General features: G+C 46.0%; 1 protein-coding gene across 11 annotated transcripts in view; it reads right to left on the bottom strand.

Annotated features, from left to right (window-relative positions):
• The window catches only part of ppfia4 (PTPRF interacting protein alpha 4), an 86,967-nt gene that overhangs the window by 14,206 nt on the left and 57,635 nt on the right, over positions 1-15,126 (bottom strand). For 7 of the 11 annotated variants that reach the window (XM_029246593.1, XM_029246621.1, XM_029246631.1 and 4 more), the window contains exons 6-14: positions 13,994-14,215; positions 13,504-13,650; positions 12,485-12,619; positions 9,656-9,739; positions 3,614-3,745; positions 3,452-3,514; positions 2,333-2,424; positions 1,660-1,795; positions 669-895 (exon numbers count right to left, since the gene is read on the bottom strand). In XM_029246593.1, coding sequence (XP_029102426.1) covers positions 669-895; positions 1,660-1,795; positions 2,333-2,424; positions 3,452-3,514; positions 3,614-3,745; positions 9,656-9,739; positions 12,485-12,619; positions 13,504-13,650; positions 13,994-14,215 — 1,238 coding nt within the window. Of the gene's footprint in view, positions 1-668; positions 896-1,659; positions 1,796-2,332; positions 2,425-3,451; positions 3,515-3,613; positions 3,746-9,655; positions 9,740-12,484; positions 12,620-13,373; positions 13,472-13,503; positions 13,651-13,993; positions 14,216-15,126 lie in introns of those variants that run through there. The other 4 variants (XM_029246616.1, XM_029246609.1, XM_029246629.1 and 1 more) reach the window with 4 other exon arrangements.

The following is a 15,126-nucleotide window of genomic DNA, read 5'->3' as shown; positions in this document are numbered from 1 at the left end:
CAATATGCACTTCAGTTTTCTACATTTTCTAAAGCACATAGTTAATATTGACTACGCTTACAGTTGTATACACTGGCTCCTCGTGCTACGAACAGCGGAGTTAGAAATTAGACACAAGCTACATTTCCATAACCAGCAATGAGCTGACAGTAAAAGGCACCCAAACACAATAAGAGCAACCACCTGTCTAATTTACTGCACGCGACAGTATTTACAGCTTGTTTCTGGTGTTTCTCAGTGTCAGTGACCAGTAACAATATGAAGAATGTGGTATGAGCAAGTGGTACGATTCTGGCGAAAATCTGGCATTAAATACAGGTTGGACAGACCAAGTATTTTAATTTTAGTCATTTAAAATTAGTTTGAATTTGAATACAAACTGCAGTTCATAAAAATGTTAAACTCAAAAGACTTACAAAGAATTTTTCATTGCTATATCTATATTCAAGACTTCTACAGAACCTGGTTAAAAAAATGAAATACAACTATTATTAAGCAATAACTGATAGTGTGTATAAAGATAACTGAAAATGGTGAGAAAATATGTATTTTGAAGATAGGTTACTGTCAAACCAAGAGATATAACAATTAGCTGTTGTAATGATATGATATTGTATGTGGATGCTGTCCAACAGTATAGATAGACCTCGAAGGCATTCCTGTCTCACCTGATCTCCTCATTGATGGCATCCAGCTGCTCCTGCAGCATCAAGGCCAGTGTCTGGGCATCCGAGTGGCCGCTGGGAGACAAGAGGTCTGCTGAGCTGAAGATCGTCTCGCGGTCGTCATCATCCAAGTCAGACAGCTCGGGGTCACTTTCCATAAGATGTGTGACACTGGAACGCAGACTAGGCAGCTGAGAGCGCTCCCAGTCCTGTTCCACAACCGCCATGACCTGTTAGTAGAGCAGAGGCAATGATCGCACATGCTAACAGTGCAAGACCTCAGAACACAACATCAACAGGTCACGCATACCCACGAACAGAGGCCCTCAAGCACAAACTCATAGGCACTGTTATGAGGCACAGAGATAAAAACATGAGTATTCATACTAAGAACCAACACACTCCCCCCGACAGGAAGAAACACCTTTTCACAAATCTTAGAAAATGCAAGACTTACATGTCACGTTTTCAAGAAGCATGAAAACAAAGCACAAGACAGGAGTTAAACAACAGGCGCACATCCCACAATCATTAATGTGCACTAAAACCATAACTCAATCAGTTGTGCATAACAGCACTGCTTTGCTGCCACTTCCAAAGAGATGTGCATGTCACACAACCTACGGCAGCACGTATGTTTACTGGATGACCATGCCACAGCTGAGCCCTTAGAAGGGCCACACTAGGAGCCTGCATGTCACAGCAACAGACATAAAAAGTAAAGAGGGCCTGTGGAGAATGAAGAGAGGGGGCCCTATGGAGGCTATCCACATGTCCACAGCAAGAAAGCCTACATAGAGAGTCTGCAGCCTCCTTCTACGGTGAAGTATGATGAACAGACCGAGACCACATTGTGAGCTAACAAAACACCTGCAACATCCCCTCTTACAAGAAGTAATACATGTAATAAAGTAATAAATGAGCAGTATAGCTTAAGTAATCAAGAGTCGGCGTTTCCCAGCAGAACAAGTTGGCGAAAGATGGAGATGGGAACCTTGGTAGGCTCATCCCGCAGAGCGGCCAGCCGCCCCTTCTGGGCTCTCCTGATAACTGCTGCCGTGGCACCAAAGTGTTCCCCCTGGGACTCTACCACAGAGAAGCGCAGGTCCGTGGCACTTGCCACCCGGGACCTAGACAGAGAAGGGGGAGCACAGAGGGACACACAGTGTCGTTGTAGTCACAGGCCAGTGGTTTCTAGCAATGAATTACAGCAATGACATTAAGGAGGTTGACTGATTATGGGCGTGCATGCTATACAGGCTCTTCTACTTATGGCCCAGTGAGTTTTTATTCCAGGTATGTAGTGATTCACCATATTCAAGGTGGTCTAAGGTGTAAAGAAGCTCTTCAAGAGCTGAACAGCCTGTGGAACCAGGACCATGGACACATGAGCTGCAGGCTCAGATCTCAGGAGAGAAAGTGCACTTGGTTCTTAAGCCAGGCCGAATAAAACTAAAAAACATACAAAACTGTAGCCTGCATAAGGCCCTGCAGATCAAAGTGCCCTGTAAGCCAATAAGTAAAGTAGACGGGAGACAAAACAGAGAACATCACTCATGAAGTTTGTCATGACTCAGCTGCAAAAATGGCAGCAGAACAAAAGGGAAGCTGTCTGAGTTGCCCTGGATGAGGCTATCGATGGACCCACAGCCGAGGTGGAGCAGTACCGGGGGTGCAGGCTGTCTCCAAAGGCACCGCTCCTGCGCTTCAGGAGATCATTCTCAGTCCGCAGCTTTTCGATTTCCCCAATGAGCCGCTCCTGCTCGAAAACAAACAATTGTGAACTGTAAAAACTCCCCCGATGACAGGCACCGAAAGCATTTGCACAGCCATTATCTGACAGGAAAAAGAAATTGCTGTGACATGAATTAATAAACAATAAACATGACTGATGTCGTAAGAAACAGAACAAGACAATATGTGTCCTATAGCTATTTGGCTATACCAATGCTTTGTACAATATGGCAGTTCCAGGGATATATCATATCTATGTAAATTATTTTCAACGACTGCAGTCACTGAAATTTTTCACATATATTTTATGATTTCTTTTCAGGTTTGCTTGAAATATGCATAAATTTAGGTTAACAAAAGAGTATTATTACCAAAACGGCAATGATATTATCACAAGTACCCAAAATACTCCACAATTATGTCTTTGTAAGTTATAAAGGGAAAATGTGTAAATTAAATAAGTAATGTGTTGAGACATTGTACAGCAAATTTTACCACACACAGGCTGAAACCACATGTCCTAAGCAGGGTCACAGTAAACTGAAGCCTAACCGGGCAACACAGATTGCAGGGCTGGAGCGGGAAGGGACGCACCCTGGACGGGATGCCAGTCTGTCACAAGGCATCCCAAGCAGGACTCGAACCCCAGACCCACCAGAGAGCAGGACACAGCTAAGTCTGCTGCGCCATTGCGCCCACTGCAAATTTTACCATCTATTTTCAAAAAATGGTGTCAGGAATAAGGATGTAGCATCCCTTTAAATGACTGGGAATGTAAGGTTGCGAGGGGGGCGCGGTGGTGCAGTGGGTTGGACCGGATCCTGCTCTCCAGTAGGTCTGGGGTTCGAGTCCTGCTTGGGGTGCCTTGTGACGGACTGGCGTCCTGTCTTGGGTGTGTCCCCTCCCCCTTCGGCCTTACGCCCTGTGTTGCTGGGTAGGCTCCAGTTCCCCGTGACCCCGTATGGGACAAGTGGTTCGGAAAATGTGTGTGTGTGTGTGTGTGTGTGTGTGTGTGTGTGTGTGTGTGTGTGTGTGTGTGTAAGGTTGCTCACCTTTGTGTGATGGAATTCTTCTAGCTGTTTCTGAGAATTCTCCAGATCATGAATAAGTGTGTTCTAAAATAAATATGACACAAGAAATATTAACACTGACACAATCCTGCGTTGGAGGAAGAGCCCATCCTTGGAGGAGCCTGTTAAGTGTAGCTGACTCGCCTTGTCCTCCAGCGCTGCCATACGCTCCTTCAGGTGCAGCTGGAGACGCTCATTGGACTCAGTTAGCAGGCGGTCCACAGTGTCAGACAGCCGCTTGTTGTGCTCCTCGTTCATCTTCTCTCGCTGCCGAGCCTGGGACGGGAAGAAAGATAGATGGGAGAAGAGAGGAAATGAGGGTGGGAAGGACAAGTTCAGCTTGGTACTTGATGAACAAGTGTTGTTCCTGGGGTCTCCAGATCTGCTGGGCCAATCAGGGTGACTGCACTCAGAAAGTCCACACGGTCAGTGACAGCCCATACTTACTGAATGTAAAAGCCTAGTGGCAGAAGACACCCATGCATCCACTAGTTTGAAATACATGGCAACCAGGAAAACACCTCAACTGCAAGTGCAAGAAAAAAATTGTGCGCATTTGGATGACAGAGAAGAGACCACACCTGCGGGTGGTGCAATAAGTCATACTTCACACTGATTTACTGTACAGTGCCATATCAGTGAAACTGTCTTCACTTCAAGGAAAAAAGCAAATGAAAAGAAACTCCAGAGGCCTCTTCATCATGTTTCAGTTGGTACTGGAGGTGCATCTGTAATTGTTCAACAACTTCATAATCAACAGTGTCACACAGTGCCAGCGTAATCACACATGGTGATCCACCACACTCTCACTGTGAATGAGCTAATTGAAAAGGAAAATACTGTGACAGGTGTTAGTCATTGCAGTAATACAATAATAGACATGGAAAGATGTTAAAATCCTTGTGCTGAAATTATGGGGCTGTACACAAACTACTAACCAAATCAACAGTGCCTGCTCCCTTCTCAATACCTAACACAACCACCTAATCTACCAACCATCTTATGTAATCTTAACTAGGTATCCTTGCTACTCAAACTTCATCACAGTACCTCCACACACCTGCACAACCAGCACATAGTAGCCATGCTATCCACTTCACCGGGGTTCACCGCGAGCACTTCACTGGGGTTGTCAAGTGGGCACCTTCCTTCACCGTGTTTCATTGAATTGAGCCCACAACAACTCCAAAAAGCTCAACAGTGAGGTCTGGCATCCCAGACCCACTCCCCTTCATGCTTACAGCACTGTTCCAGTGGCTCAGTCCATCAGAAGTCACAGAGGACTCAGTGCCTTCGGTTCCTTATGACATCCAACCACACTTCAACAAGCACACATTTCAATCACCCATTCCAACCACCCATCGACCACTCTCCAACCATCATACGACCAACTTACAAGAGTCAAAATAATCCTAGTAACAAAAGCATAAGCAAATACCCGCAAGCTTAGGTCTGCTTCCCCCAAGCATTCTGCTGCCTCCGGAGCCACAACGACTAGTTAGATCTTTCCACTGCCTCAGACAAGTCTTTTAATGGAAGAATCAAGATGGATGGTGCTGAGTACGGCCACCATCTTGTGAGCTCCGAGGCAGTTTGGCAGGTTTTTGTTTGTTTGGTCTACAATTTTTATGTTTTTTTTTTTTTTTTTTTTTTTTTATGGTTGTCACCAGCCTCATCGTCTATGACAAAAAGACAATTTTAGAAATCAGCTCTTCGACCGTACACTGCAAAACGGACTTTGAGTTCCTCAACGCCGACCCACTGTTTACAAAGGCTGCAGCGGAGCCCTTTGTCTGGGCCGCCCAGCCGTGACTACAAAAGTGTAGTTGGAAAAGAGGAAGGAGAGCTGGCGTCTTTGTTAGAGTAAGATGCCATGCTAATCGACCCCCACTATCCAGCATCCTACTGGAAAATGTTCAGTCGCTGGACAACAAGCTCTGCGAGCTGAGAGCGCGGATCTCCTACCAATGAGACAAGGGACTGCTGCATTAGCTGCCTAACGGAAACCTGGATGTCTGCAGAGGTTCCAGACTAAGCCCTCAAGCCCTCCTGCGGCTGATACTGCAGAGGTTAGTATGCTCTCTGTCTCTGTAGCGGACGTAACCCGATCCTTCTGACGTGTAAATATCTGCAAGGTCGTGGGTCTGGACAGCATCCCCGCCTGCGTCCTCAAAGCATGCGCAGGCCAATTAGCTGGTGTTTTTACAAACATTTTCAACCTCTCCCTCTCTCAGTCTGTAGTCCTCACATGTTTTAAAATGTCCACCGTTGTGCCCGTACCTAAAAATCCAAGATAACCTGCCTGAATGACTGGCACCCTGTTGCTCTGACCCCTATTATCAGCAAATGCTTTGAGAGGCTCATCAGAGACCACATCTGCTCTGTGCTGCCTGCCTCGCCTGACCACTGCAGTTTGCTTATCATAACAACCGTTCCACTGATGATGCCATTGCCTTCACCCTACACACTGCTCTCTCCCACTTGGAAAAAAAGAACACATATGTAAGAATGCTGTTTGTGGACTACAGCTTGGCATTCAATACCATTGTGCCCTCTAAGCTTGACTTGAAATTCCCGGCTCTGGGCCTGAACAGCTCCCTTTGCAGGTAGATCCTGGACTTCCTGTCAGGCAGACACCAGGTGGTCAGAATTGGCAGCAGCCTCTCAATACCATTGACCCTCAACACTGGAGCCCTGCAGAGCTGTGTTTTCAGCCCTCATCTGTACTCCTTATACACCTATGACTGGGTGGCCACACACAGCTACAATGTCATCATCAAATTTGCAGATGACACAATGGTGGTAGGTCTGATCATCGACAACAATGAGATGGCCTACAGAGAAGAGGTATGCACTCTGACACACTGGTGCCAGGAAAACAACCTCTTGCTCAACATCAAAAAGACCAAGGAGCTTGTAGTGGACTTTAGGACACAGGACAGGGGGCACACCCCAATCACCATCAACGGGACGCCAGTGGAGCGGGTCAACCACTTCAAGTTACTCGGTGTTCATATCAATGAGGACCTCATATGGTCCACTCACACTGAGGCAGTGATGAAGAAAGCTCACCAGCGCCTGTTCTTCCTCAGACGGCTGAGGAAGTTTGCTATGAGCCACCACATTCTCAAATCATTCTACACCTGTACCGTGGAGAGCAGCCTGACTGGCTGCATCACTGCCTGGTATGGGAACAGCACCGCCCTCAACCACAAAGCTCTGCAGAGAATGGTGCGAACAGCCCAGCACATCATCGGAGGTGAGCTTCCCTCCCTCCAGGACATCTATACCAGGCAGCCTGTGAGGAAAGCATGGAGGATCATCAGAGACTCCAGCCACCCAAGCCATAGACTGCTCTCCCTGCTACAATCAGACGGTATTGCAGCTTCAGATCCTGCACCAGCAGGCTGTGGGACAGCTTCTTCTTACAGGCCATCAGACTGTTTAACTCTAACAAATAACTAATGCCACCACATGCACTACTCATGCTACCTCCCAGGCACTGCGCTTTACCACTAACATTGCATATTGTATGTTGTATATATTATTATGTAAATATTGTAACACTGTACATACTGTACAAGTGTTAATTGTATATATTGTATATTTTTTGCGGTCTGTATATCTGTAACTTATGCCAAACAGCTGTGGAAAACACACCTAAGATTTTCACCACCTGTACACTTGTGGTTATGGTGAGTGACTATAAAGTCCGATTTGATAATGCTATTTTTAACAACCAACGCCTAAAACCAAATTCCAACAACAGCGACAGACAGTTTGACAACAGCAACGGACAACAGTATTTCGCATCATTATTTAAGTGTGTGCTTCAACTGGAAACTTCATCGATTATGATACTGTTGAACACTGTGCTGCATTTATTATGTACTGTGGTTTGCAGCGTGGGAGAGCTTTCAGCACCTCACACTTCCTCCATGTCTTACAAATACAGAGCAAAGCATGCATTTGAATTGTGACTCTTACATTCCTGCAGCGAGACATGAAATCGGAGATGAAAACACACAACTTCATGCACCTAGTACTTAACTCCCAGTTCTGATGGTTATTCAGTGCTGTGGAAACCATTTATCACGAAGCATTATTTTATCACTTAAACTGATAAAAGCTTTATTCTGTCATTGAAGCATATAGAGTAGTGAGAAACAATGAATAAAAAGGCCATTCATGCAGTGACAGGGATTTTACTGCAAAATACTCCATGGCCTAATATGATTTGTGGGTATTAATGAAGCAGCAGTGGTTTTCCAGCTCTTCTGGCCCTCGACAATGATAATGAGGAGAACGGAAGTGCATTTCCCAGTTCACAAGTTACAGGTGCCCCAAACACAGCGCAGGACACAGCCTGCATGGCTTGATTTGAACCCACATATCACCTTAGCCAGTGGGCCATTGAAAGAGCAGAATATAGTTTCTCGTTTCGATATCAGAGGCAGGCACAAAGGGGAGCTTCTATGCCAAGCTTCTATGTCTCCACAGCAAATGCTTTCAAGTAAATAAAATCATCTGTTCACGGTAAGAGAGAGAGAGAGAGAGAAAATTAGTCATGGCTGAATTATTAAGCAGCTAAATATAGCAGCTAATGGGTGTTCCAGTGGGGGAGTGGGGGGATGAGCAAGCAGGAGCCATACCGAGATGCTCTGGCTTTACAGTTGAGGTGTTAAGGGCGTGGAGGGGGGGTGGGGACACATGATCAAGGCTGACCCACTGTAAGGGCAGAAGGGTGTGGGGTCACAACCTGGGGTGTCTCACTGCTCTTTAGTTTTTACACAATGCCATGCTTGTTCCCTCCCTCCGAGTGACACAGAAGCACACAGCTTACTCTGAAAGAGAGGAAGATGCAGAAAATACACACCCTTCTTCAAAGAGACACAAAGGAACATGCACACACTATTTTCATAGAGGCGTACAGAAACACTGTCAGACACACACACACACACACACAGAGCACTGCTTCCCACAAAGGCTCACACATACGCTTGTCTCTCATACACACCCCTCTCTTTCGCACACAAACACCCACTTTTCTCTGTCCAATACATACATGTATCTATAAAAAAACGTACTTCGTCTTTCATTCAAATGTTTGTAAATTCACTTTTCTCTTTCACATTTCTCGTAATGAAAAATCTAAATAATTCCTGCTGCTCTTTGAGTTTTTCCAACATGTCATGTTTTTCTTGACTGGTAAAAATGGGGAAACATGTCAGCATGTCTCAAAACTCACACTGACTTATAGGCACCTTCATCCTTAACACGTCTATGTTCTGCATCAGCCAGTAAAGGTTTTACAGGAACGCATCTATAGTACACACACACACATTTTCTGAACCGCTTGTCCCTTACGGGGTCACGGAGCCTACCCGGCAACACAGGGCGTAAGGCCAGAGGGGGAAGGGGACACACCCAGGACGGGACGCCAGTCCGCCGCAAGGCACCCCAAGTGGGACTCGAACCCCAGACCCACCGGACAGCAGGACTGCGGTCCAACCCACTGCGCCACCGCACCCCCTTCGCATCTATAGCGTTATAGCAGAAACGACTGCACATGCGACTAAGTCTTAGAGACATTACTTGAAGACAGTGGTTTGACAGTGATTGGCTACACTAGATTATGTGCACGAAAGCCATGGCACTGAGATAGTAGCAGAGCGAGCTTTACTCCACGGAGGGGTGATTCGGCAGAAAGACCCAGGAGCATAAGTGAGGCCCGAGGACATCTCTCACAGGGCAATGCATAAGGGGCAGCTGGTAACAGCGGTTAGAATGGCTGACTTCAAATCCACAAGTTGCAAGTTCAAAGCTGATCTCCAGCTATAGGATTCTTACCCTAAATAACACAGCTCTATAAATGTACAAATAACTGTAGGTAGTTTAATATGAGAGGTTGTTTCGGAGAATACACACACACATTTTCTGAACCGCTTGTCCCATACAGGGTCACGGGTAACCGGAGCCTAACCCGGCAACACAGGGCGTAAGGCCGGAGGGGGAGGGGACACACCCAGAACAGGACGCCAGTCCGTCGCAAGGCACCCCAAGCGGGACTCGAACCCCAGACCCACCGGAGAGCAGGACTGTGGTTCAACCCACTGCGCCACCGCACCCCCGCGTTTCGGAGAATAGTGCCAGTTAAATAATTAAACACAAATGCTTTCCACTCACCCTGCCCAGCTCCTGATTCTTTTCCTCCAGTTGCGCCTCCAGCTGCCGCAGACGCTCCTCAATGTTCCCGTGACGCTCTTCGGCCTGCAAGGGAACAGGAACCAATCCATGCAGGTGCCATTAAGCCACAGTCAAAACTTACCAGGCAAATGACCAGAACCGGCCAGTAAGCATGATTAATATTGACCTATGAAATATTAATACGCTGGCAAAATTGATCCTGATCACTTCATTTACCTGATAATTTAAAGGTATCTGTCTAAATTGCAAGTGATTACCAGGTACCTGTAGTCCTTGAGAAAGAATGCACTTTAAAGGCATAAGCTGTATAAGAGCACTAGATCAACTGAGGGCCTCTGGAGCCAAGGTTTGGGAGCACTGAGCCTCAGCTAGACTTCAACATGAAAGAAGTTGCTACCTATGTACTCCTGTTTGACCCATGCAATGGTTGAGACGAAATAATTCCCTCATCGATCATTTTCTGATGTTCCAGCTCATTCAGTCAGATGTATTCTTGTGCAGACAAGGCTCCAATCAATGAAAACGCCCTGTGTGCTCTGAGACAAGCCTTGCGGTACAGTAACGGTTACCCAGAGTACAGACAATCCTTAAACAGCTTCCCACTAAAAGAATCATGTTGAAGACGCATAGCTAAGAAAGTTTTCGATAACTTAAAACGATGCCCTTAAGGACGTTCGATATAGAGCACGACATTAGATTAGAAAGAATTTAAGTGAAAGCATGTAGGAGAAAAAAAGGCTATACTTCTATCAGCACCATTTGTTTAACATGTTCATGCAGTTTAAAGTTAGGATTCTAAATCGCCCTTGTTGGTCAAAAGTATGGAATGTAATTCATTAGGGGTCAAGAACTTTCCCAGCATTGCAGTGCCCCACACCCCCTCTCCATTACACTGTGTTAGGAAGACAACCAGTGTACCACAGCGCACATGCATTTTGCTGAGTCAAAGCCCCAAAGGGACAATTCACTTGATAGTGGGGCAATGACCTTCCATCCAGCTGCCTCCATATTCCATCGAGGATCCTTCCCCAGCAAAGGACCTGATCAAAAAATCAACATTTGCTAACATTCACATCCTGGCAGAGAAGGAACCGTGTGACAAGTCCCCAGTCGAGCGGCAAGATTGAACAATATGCTTGGAAGCACAATGGAAGGTGCCATCATGCGCCTTCCCAGTGCCCTTAGTCCTATGAATTGTTTCCACAGGGGATGCCGCTTTGCATGCAGTGCTATGGCCTTTTGCAACTGAGGCAGTTGGACGGTTCTGTATAATTGCCATGGATAAGCCCAAAGCTAGCAAAAACAGCCCGAGACAAGCATGAGTTCCCACAGAGATTGCAGCCACTGCCCTAATCCGCCGATAAGGGTTTCATTAATGTTTTGTTAATGCGATCAAAAAGCGAATGCCTTTCACTGGATTAATGAGAACTGTACACATGTGACAATGCACTGAGGTCTTCCTTTTGGGATCCACCTCCCCACTCCCTCTCCTCCTCCAAGTCTAACCTCCTTTTCCAGCTTCCGTCACATTATGCCAAGACTTTCCGGGCACACACTTCCAAACATGACACTACAAAGATAATGTAGTACGTTCTTCACACTGCTCACTTGGTGGTCCCGCGTATGAAAGGTAAAGCATGGAGATTCTCGGTTCTGGCTCCATTGTGGTGGAACGACCTTCCCCTCTTACTCAGAACTGCAGAAACTCTGTCTACATTCAAGAACAGCCTGAAAACTCAACTTTTCCAGACTCATTTTGCCCAAGATCTCTCCAGCTCATGTACGGTGTAAATGTTCATGCACCGTAACTTCGTGAGCATCACCAGATAAAGCTTTTTATCAGCCACTACTCCGGCACTGTATTTGCTTGCTTGTGTATCTTAATATTATTAAAAAAATGGTAGGAGGGCATCAGGATTTGTCTATCCTGTGTTTTATGCATCTACTTGAACGATGAACCTCGGTGCAGCAAGTGGTAGGTAACAAACTAGGTTTGGTCACATGTCTGCAGCTATCTCTTTCTCTTAATGTAATGCATAAATTGTACTTTTGCTGAGATGTATGTCGCTTTGGACAAAAGCATCTGCTTTTGAATGCTATATGAATAAATGTAAACGTAAATGTAAATGTTTAGTTAATTTTTATCCGGGGCATGCGATCACTTGAGTACCTGCAGTACCTGAGCAAGGGGTTGTGCAAACACTATCCCGTTTCAGGGCAAAGAATTGTCCCGTTAAGAGCGGAGAATGAGACATTTTTTGATATACCAGTAGGGGTGGTCATGGGGGGAGTACAGTGACTGCAAGTTGCTTATTATTAAATTACGTTGCTTTCCAACATCATTTTGAAAGACACCATCTGTATTCAGATGATAAATGGACCCTCAAACAGCACTTTTCCAACCTGTGCCGAGTACCTGCAGGTCATCATGGATATGAAGAAGTGTAAACCTGAGTGCTGACTTTTAAGATTGATAAACATAAACATCGGGCAATAGCATGTACTGTCACATCACATTAACGCAGGGTTCACATCTTTATTTGTTCAGTGTTTCATAAAACTGGGCATCTGAAACACCTTTAGTTCAGAACTTGGCCCCATTTCATAGCCTCTTCCTCACTTGCAGCCTAACAATGTAAGAAAAGGAAAATTATTTATACAAATTCAAAACTGTATGAAGATGAGCTACATTAAAAAATGGCAAGAACAAAAGTACTAAATAACAAAATTTAGTACATGTGCTTGTTCTGGGCAAACAGTAGGCTCACTGGTGGACTGTGTGGGTTATAGGAGCGGGACTTGACTGACCTTAGTGAGAGCAGCCACCCTTTGGGCAAGCTCCGCCTCCACCTCGGGAAGAGTCTCCGCTTTCCTCATGGTCTGCTGTAGCCTCTGCTCTGCCAGCTCTAGCAGTTCCTGCAGGTGGCGTGCCTTTTCCTCGCTCTGGTGCACACACACATCCACACACCCAGACAGAGAGAGCCACAAACAGACACCGACACACAAATACGTAAGCCACACACACACAGACAGACATACAGGTGCATTAGATACAAATGAACAAACAATTGCATGCACACACAAACACACACGAACACGACAATCCAGGCACAAACACACACACACACACACACACACACAAAGGTGTGTAAAGATGTACAGCAAACAACTAGCACATGCTATCTTCTGCATACTACTGACACTGGTAACATTTTTACATCAACAGATCAATCATACTTTGAAAAGTAATAATGGTGCAGTATATGGATTCTGCACACATTCAAATATTAAGAAATAAGGTGCTGTGTAATCAGTGCAATCAAAAACTCAAGGTTAATGTGAGTATGCTATGAGTCAATGTCTATAACTGTATCTATGAATATGTGTGTGTGTGTGTCTCACACACACATACACACACAGAGTCACACACATTGACAGTCACATAGAATGACACACGGTCACTGTGTCCTGCTGGCACCTAAATCAGACCAGCTGGCATTTTTCTGTCCACCAAGCTGATGGAAAGTCATCATTAATGGCTCCGTCTTGGTTTCATCTCAGCATGCATCTTACATTCTGCTCCCACTAAAAGTTTTACAAGGGTCTGCTCACTTCTGTTAAATGTCATTTATTTGGACAGTGATGGGTAAACAGCATATGGCAAAAAAAAGTTTGATCACTCTTTTTTGGAACACACCTTTATGGTCTTGCCTGAAGAGATAGAAAGTGTGTTCCATGGTGTAGTGATTGCTGAACTTCATTTCACTCCAGTGTCAACTACTCCCACGGGGTCTCCTTGTCTCCTCTTGATGGCAGGTGGGGCCTACCTGACGGTACAGCGAGTCCTTGGTGGCCAGCTCATTCTCCAGCTTGTCATTCAGGTCATGGATGGAGGTGGTCTCTCGCTGAGCTGCCAGGTAGCGCTTCTCCAGTGTTGTAATCCTCTCTTCCATGTCCTCCTTCTGTGCCATGGCCTGAGAAGCAGGCACATAGTAAGAGCAAGAAACAGAAACAAAAGGCCCAAGGAAAAAAGAACAGCCAGTGGTTTAAAGGGATTCAAAGTGAAACACTGGAGATACCAGGGCCACTGGAGCTCTGGGGAATTCTGTGGCAAACTGGGCTGGTCCACAGCAATCCTGCCCACATTACTATCAGCAGTGGCACAGTTTGAAAAGATACACAGCAGTCTTCTACGTTTTAACCAAAAACACAGACACGCTTTTCTCACATTATACTTCATGCCACTGATTCCCTCTCCATCTCTGGTGAACCTTATCCTCTCGTCCCCTGTGCCATCCCCCTGTAGATCATGCTCACCTCACGAATGTCACGCTGGTACTTGGTGTTGAGCTCCTCGCTCCTCAGCAGGTCCTTGCGCGCAGTGGCCAGGTCTGCCTCCAGCTCGGCGACACGGGTAGCCAGAGCAGACGTGCGTTCCTCACTCTGGCCCAGCTCCTTGGTGGCCTTGTCTAGAAGCTCCTGCAGCTCCAGCGACCGGCTGGCCTCATCGTGGGCATCGATAGAACCATTGGGCAGTCGCTGTGTTTCAGAAGGGCACATCCACACACACACACACACACACACACACACACACACACACACACACACACACGTGAATACACGCAGGTCAACAAAGATGCACACGAATCCAAGTACGCAGATATGCTCCGACTGACATGGACAGACACACAAAGGCCAGTCAATGGAAACACCGGAAGATGAAGACACTGAAAGCAGCCCAAGTGCGACACCATTGACACTTTCACATTGCATCGTTGCAAACAGACAAACACATACACAAGCGGACGCGCACACAATATGAGAAGCCATGAAAGCACGGTCATGTGAACCCTCACACACCGAGACTTCGCTTGATGAAGCTCGAAGAGCACTGTACAGTGTTCCCGGAAAGTCAGGTGGCACTCGCATGTGTCTCATGATGCCGACAAAGCCTATGACCTGCTTGTAAGAGGATGACTTTGCAAGGTTGTTGAGCCTTACTTGGACATACAAATAGGGGCAACAAGGAAGGAGACAGGCAGGAGGAGCCGGCAGCTGACATCTGACACAAAACTATAGGATTGTGCGAGATTAATTATGCCACACACTGCTTAATTATGAACAAAAAGCTTGTCCAGCAGTTCCCCGAATCTCAGTCTTCATGTTACACTCCTCTGCTTTGCATTGTACAAAGTATTCCATTTTATATGGACAGTTTCCTATTTGGAGAAAATGCCACAGAGTAAGAAGTCTCTATGTTACCAGTTGTTGTCATTCAGCCTCCATCATCTTTTCCATTTATGCAGAAAGACACCACAGTACCAGCACATCACAAGTCCCTCCCAGCTGGTCAAGGCTGAGAGCATGTGAAAATATTTATATTTATCTGTGCTTTTCTCCAAAGCAACTTACAACTATTTTCATATTTATACAGCTGGGTAATTTCACTG

The sequence above is a fragment of the Scleropages formosus genome, chromosome 2 (genome assembly GCF_900964775.1).
Source record: "Scleropages formosus chromosome 2, fSclFor1.1, whole genome shotgun sequence".
In the NCBI taxonomy this organism is placed as follows: Eukaryota; Metazoa; Chordata; class Actinopteri; order Osteoglossiformes; family Osteoglossidae; genus Scleropages; species Scleropages formosus.
Note: the sequence above shows the minus strand (reverse complement) of the source record. Positions and strands in the feature narration are given on the sequence as shown.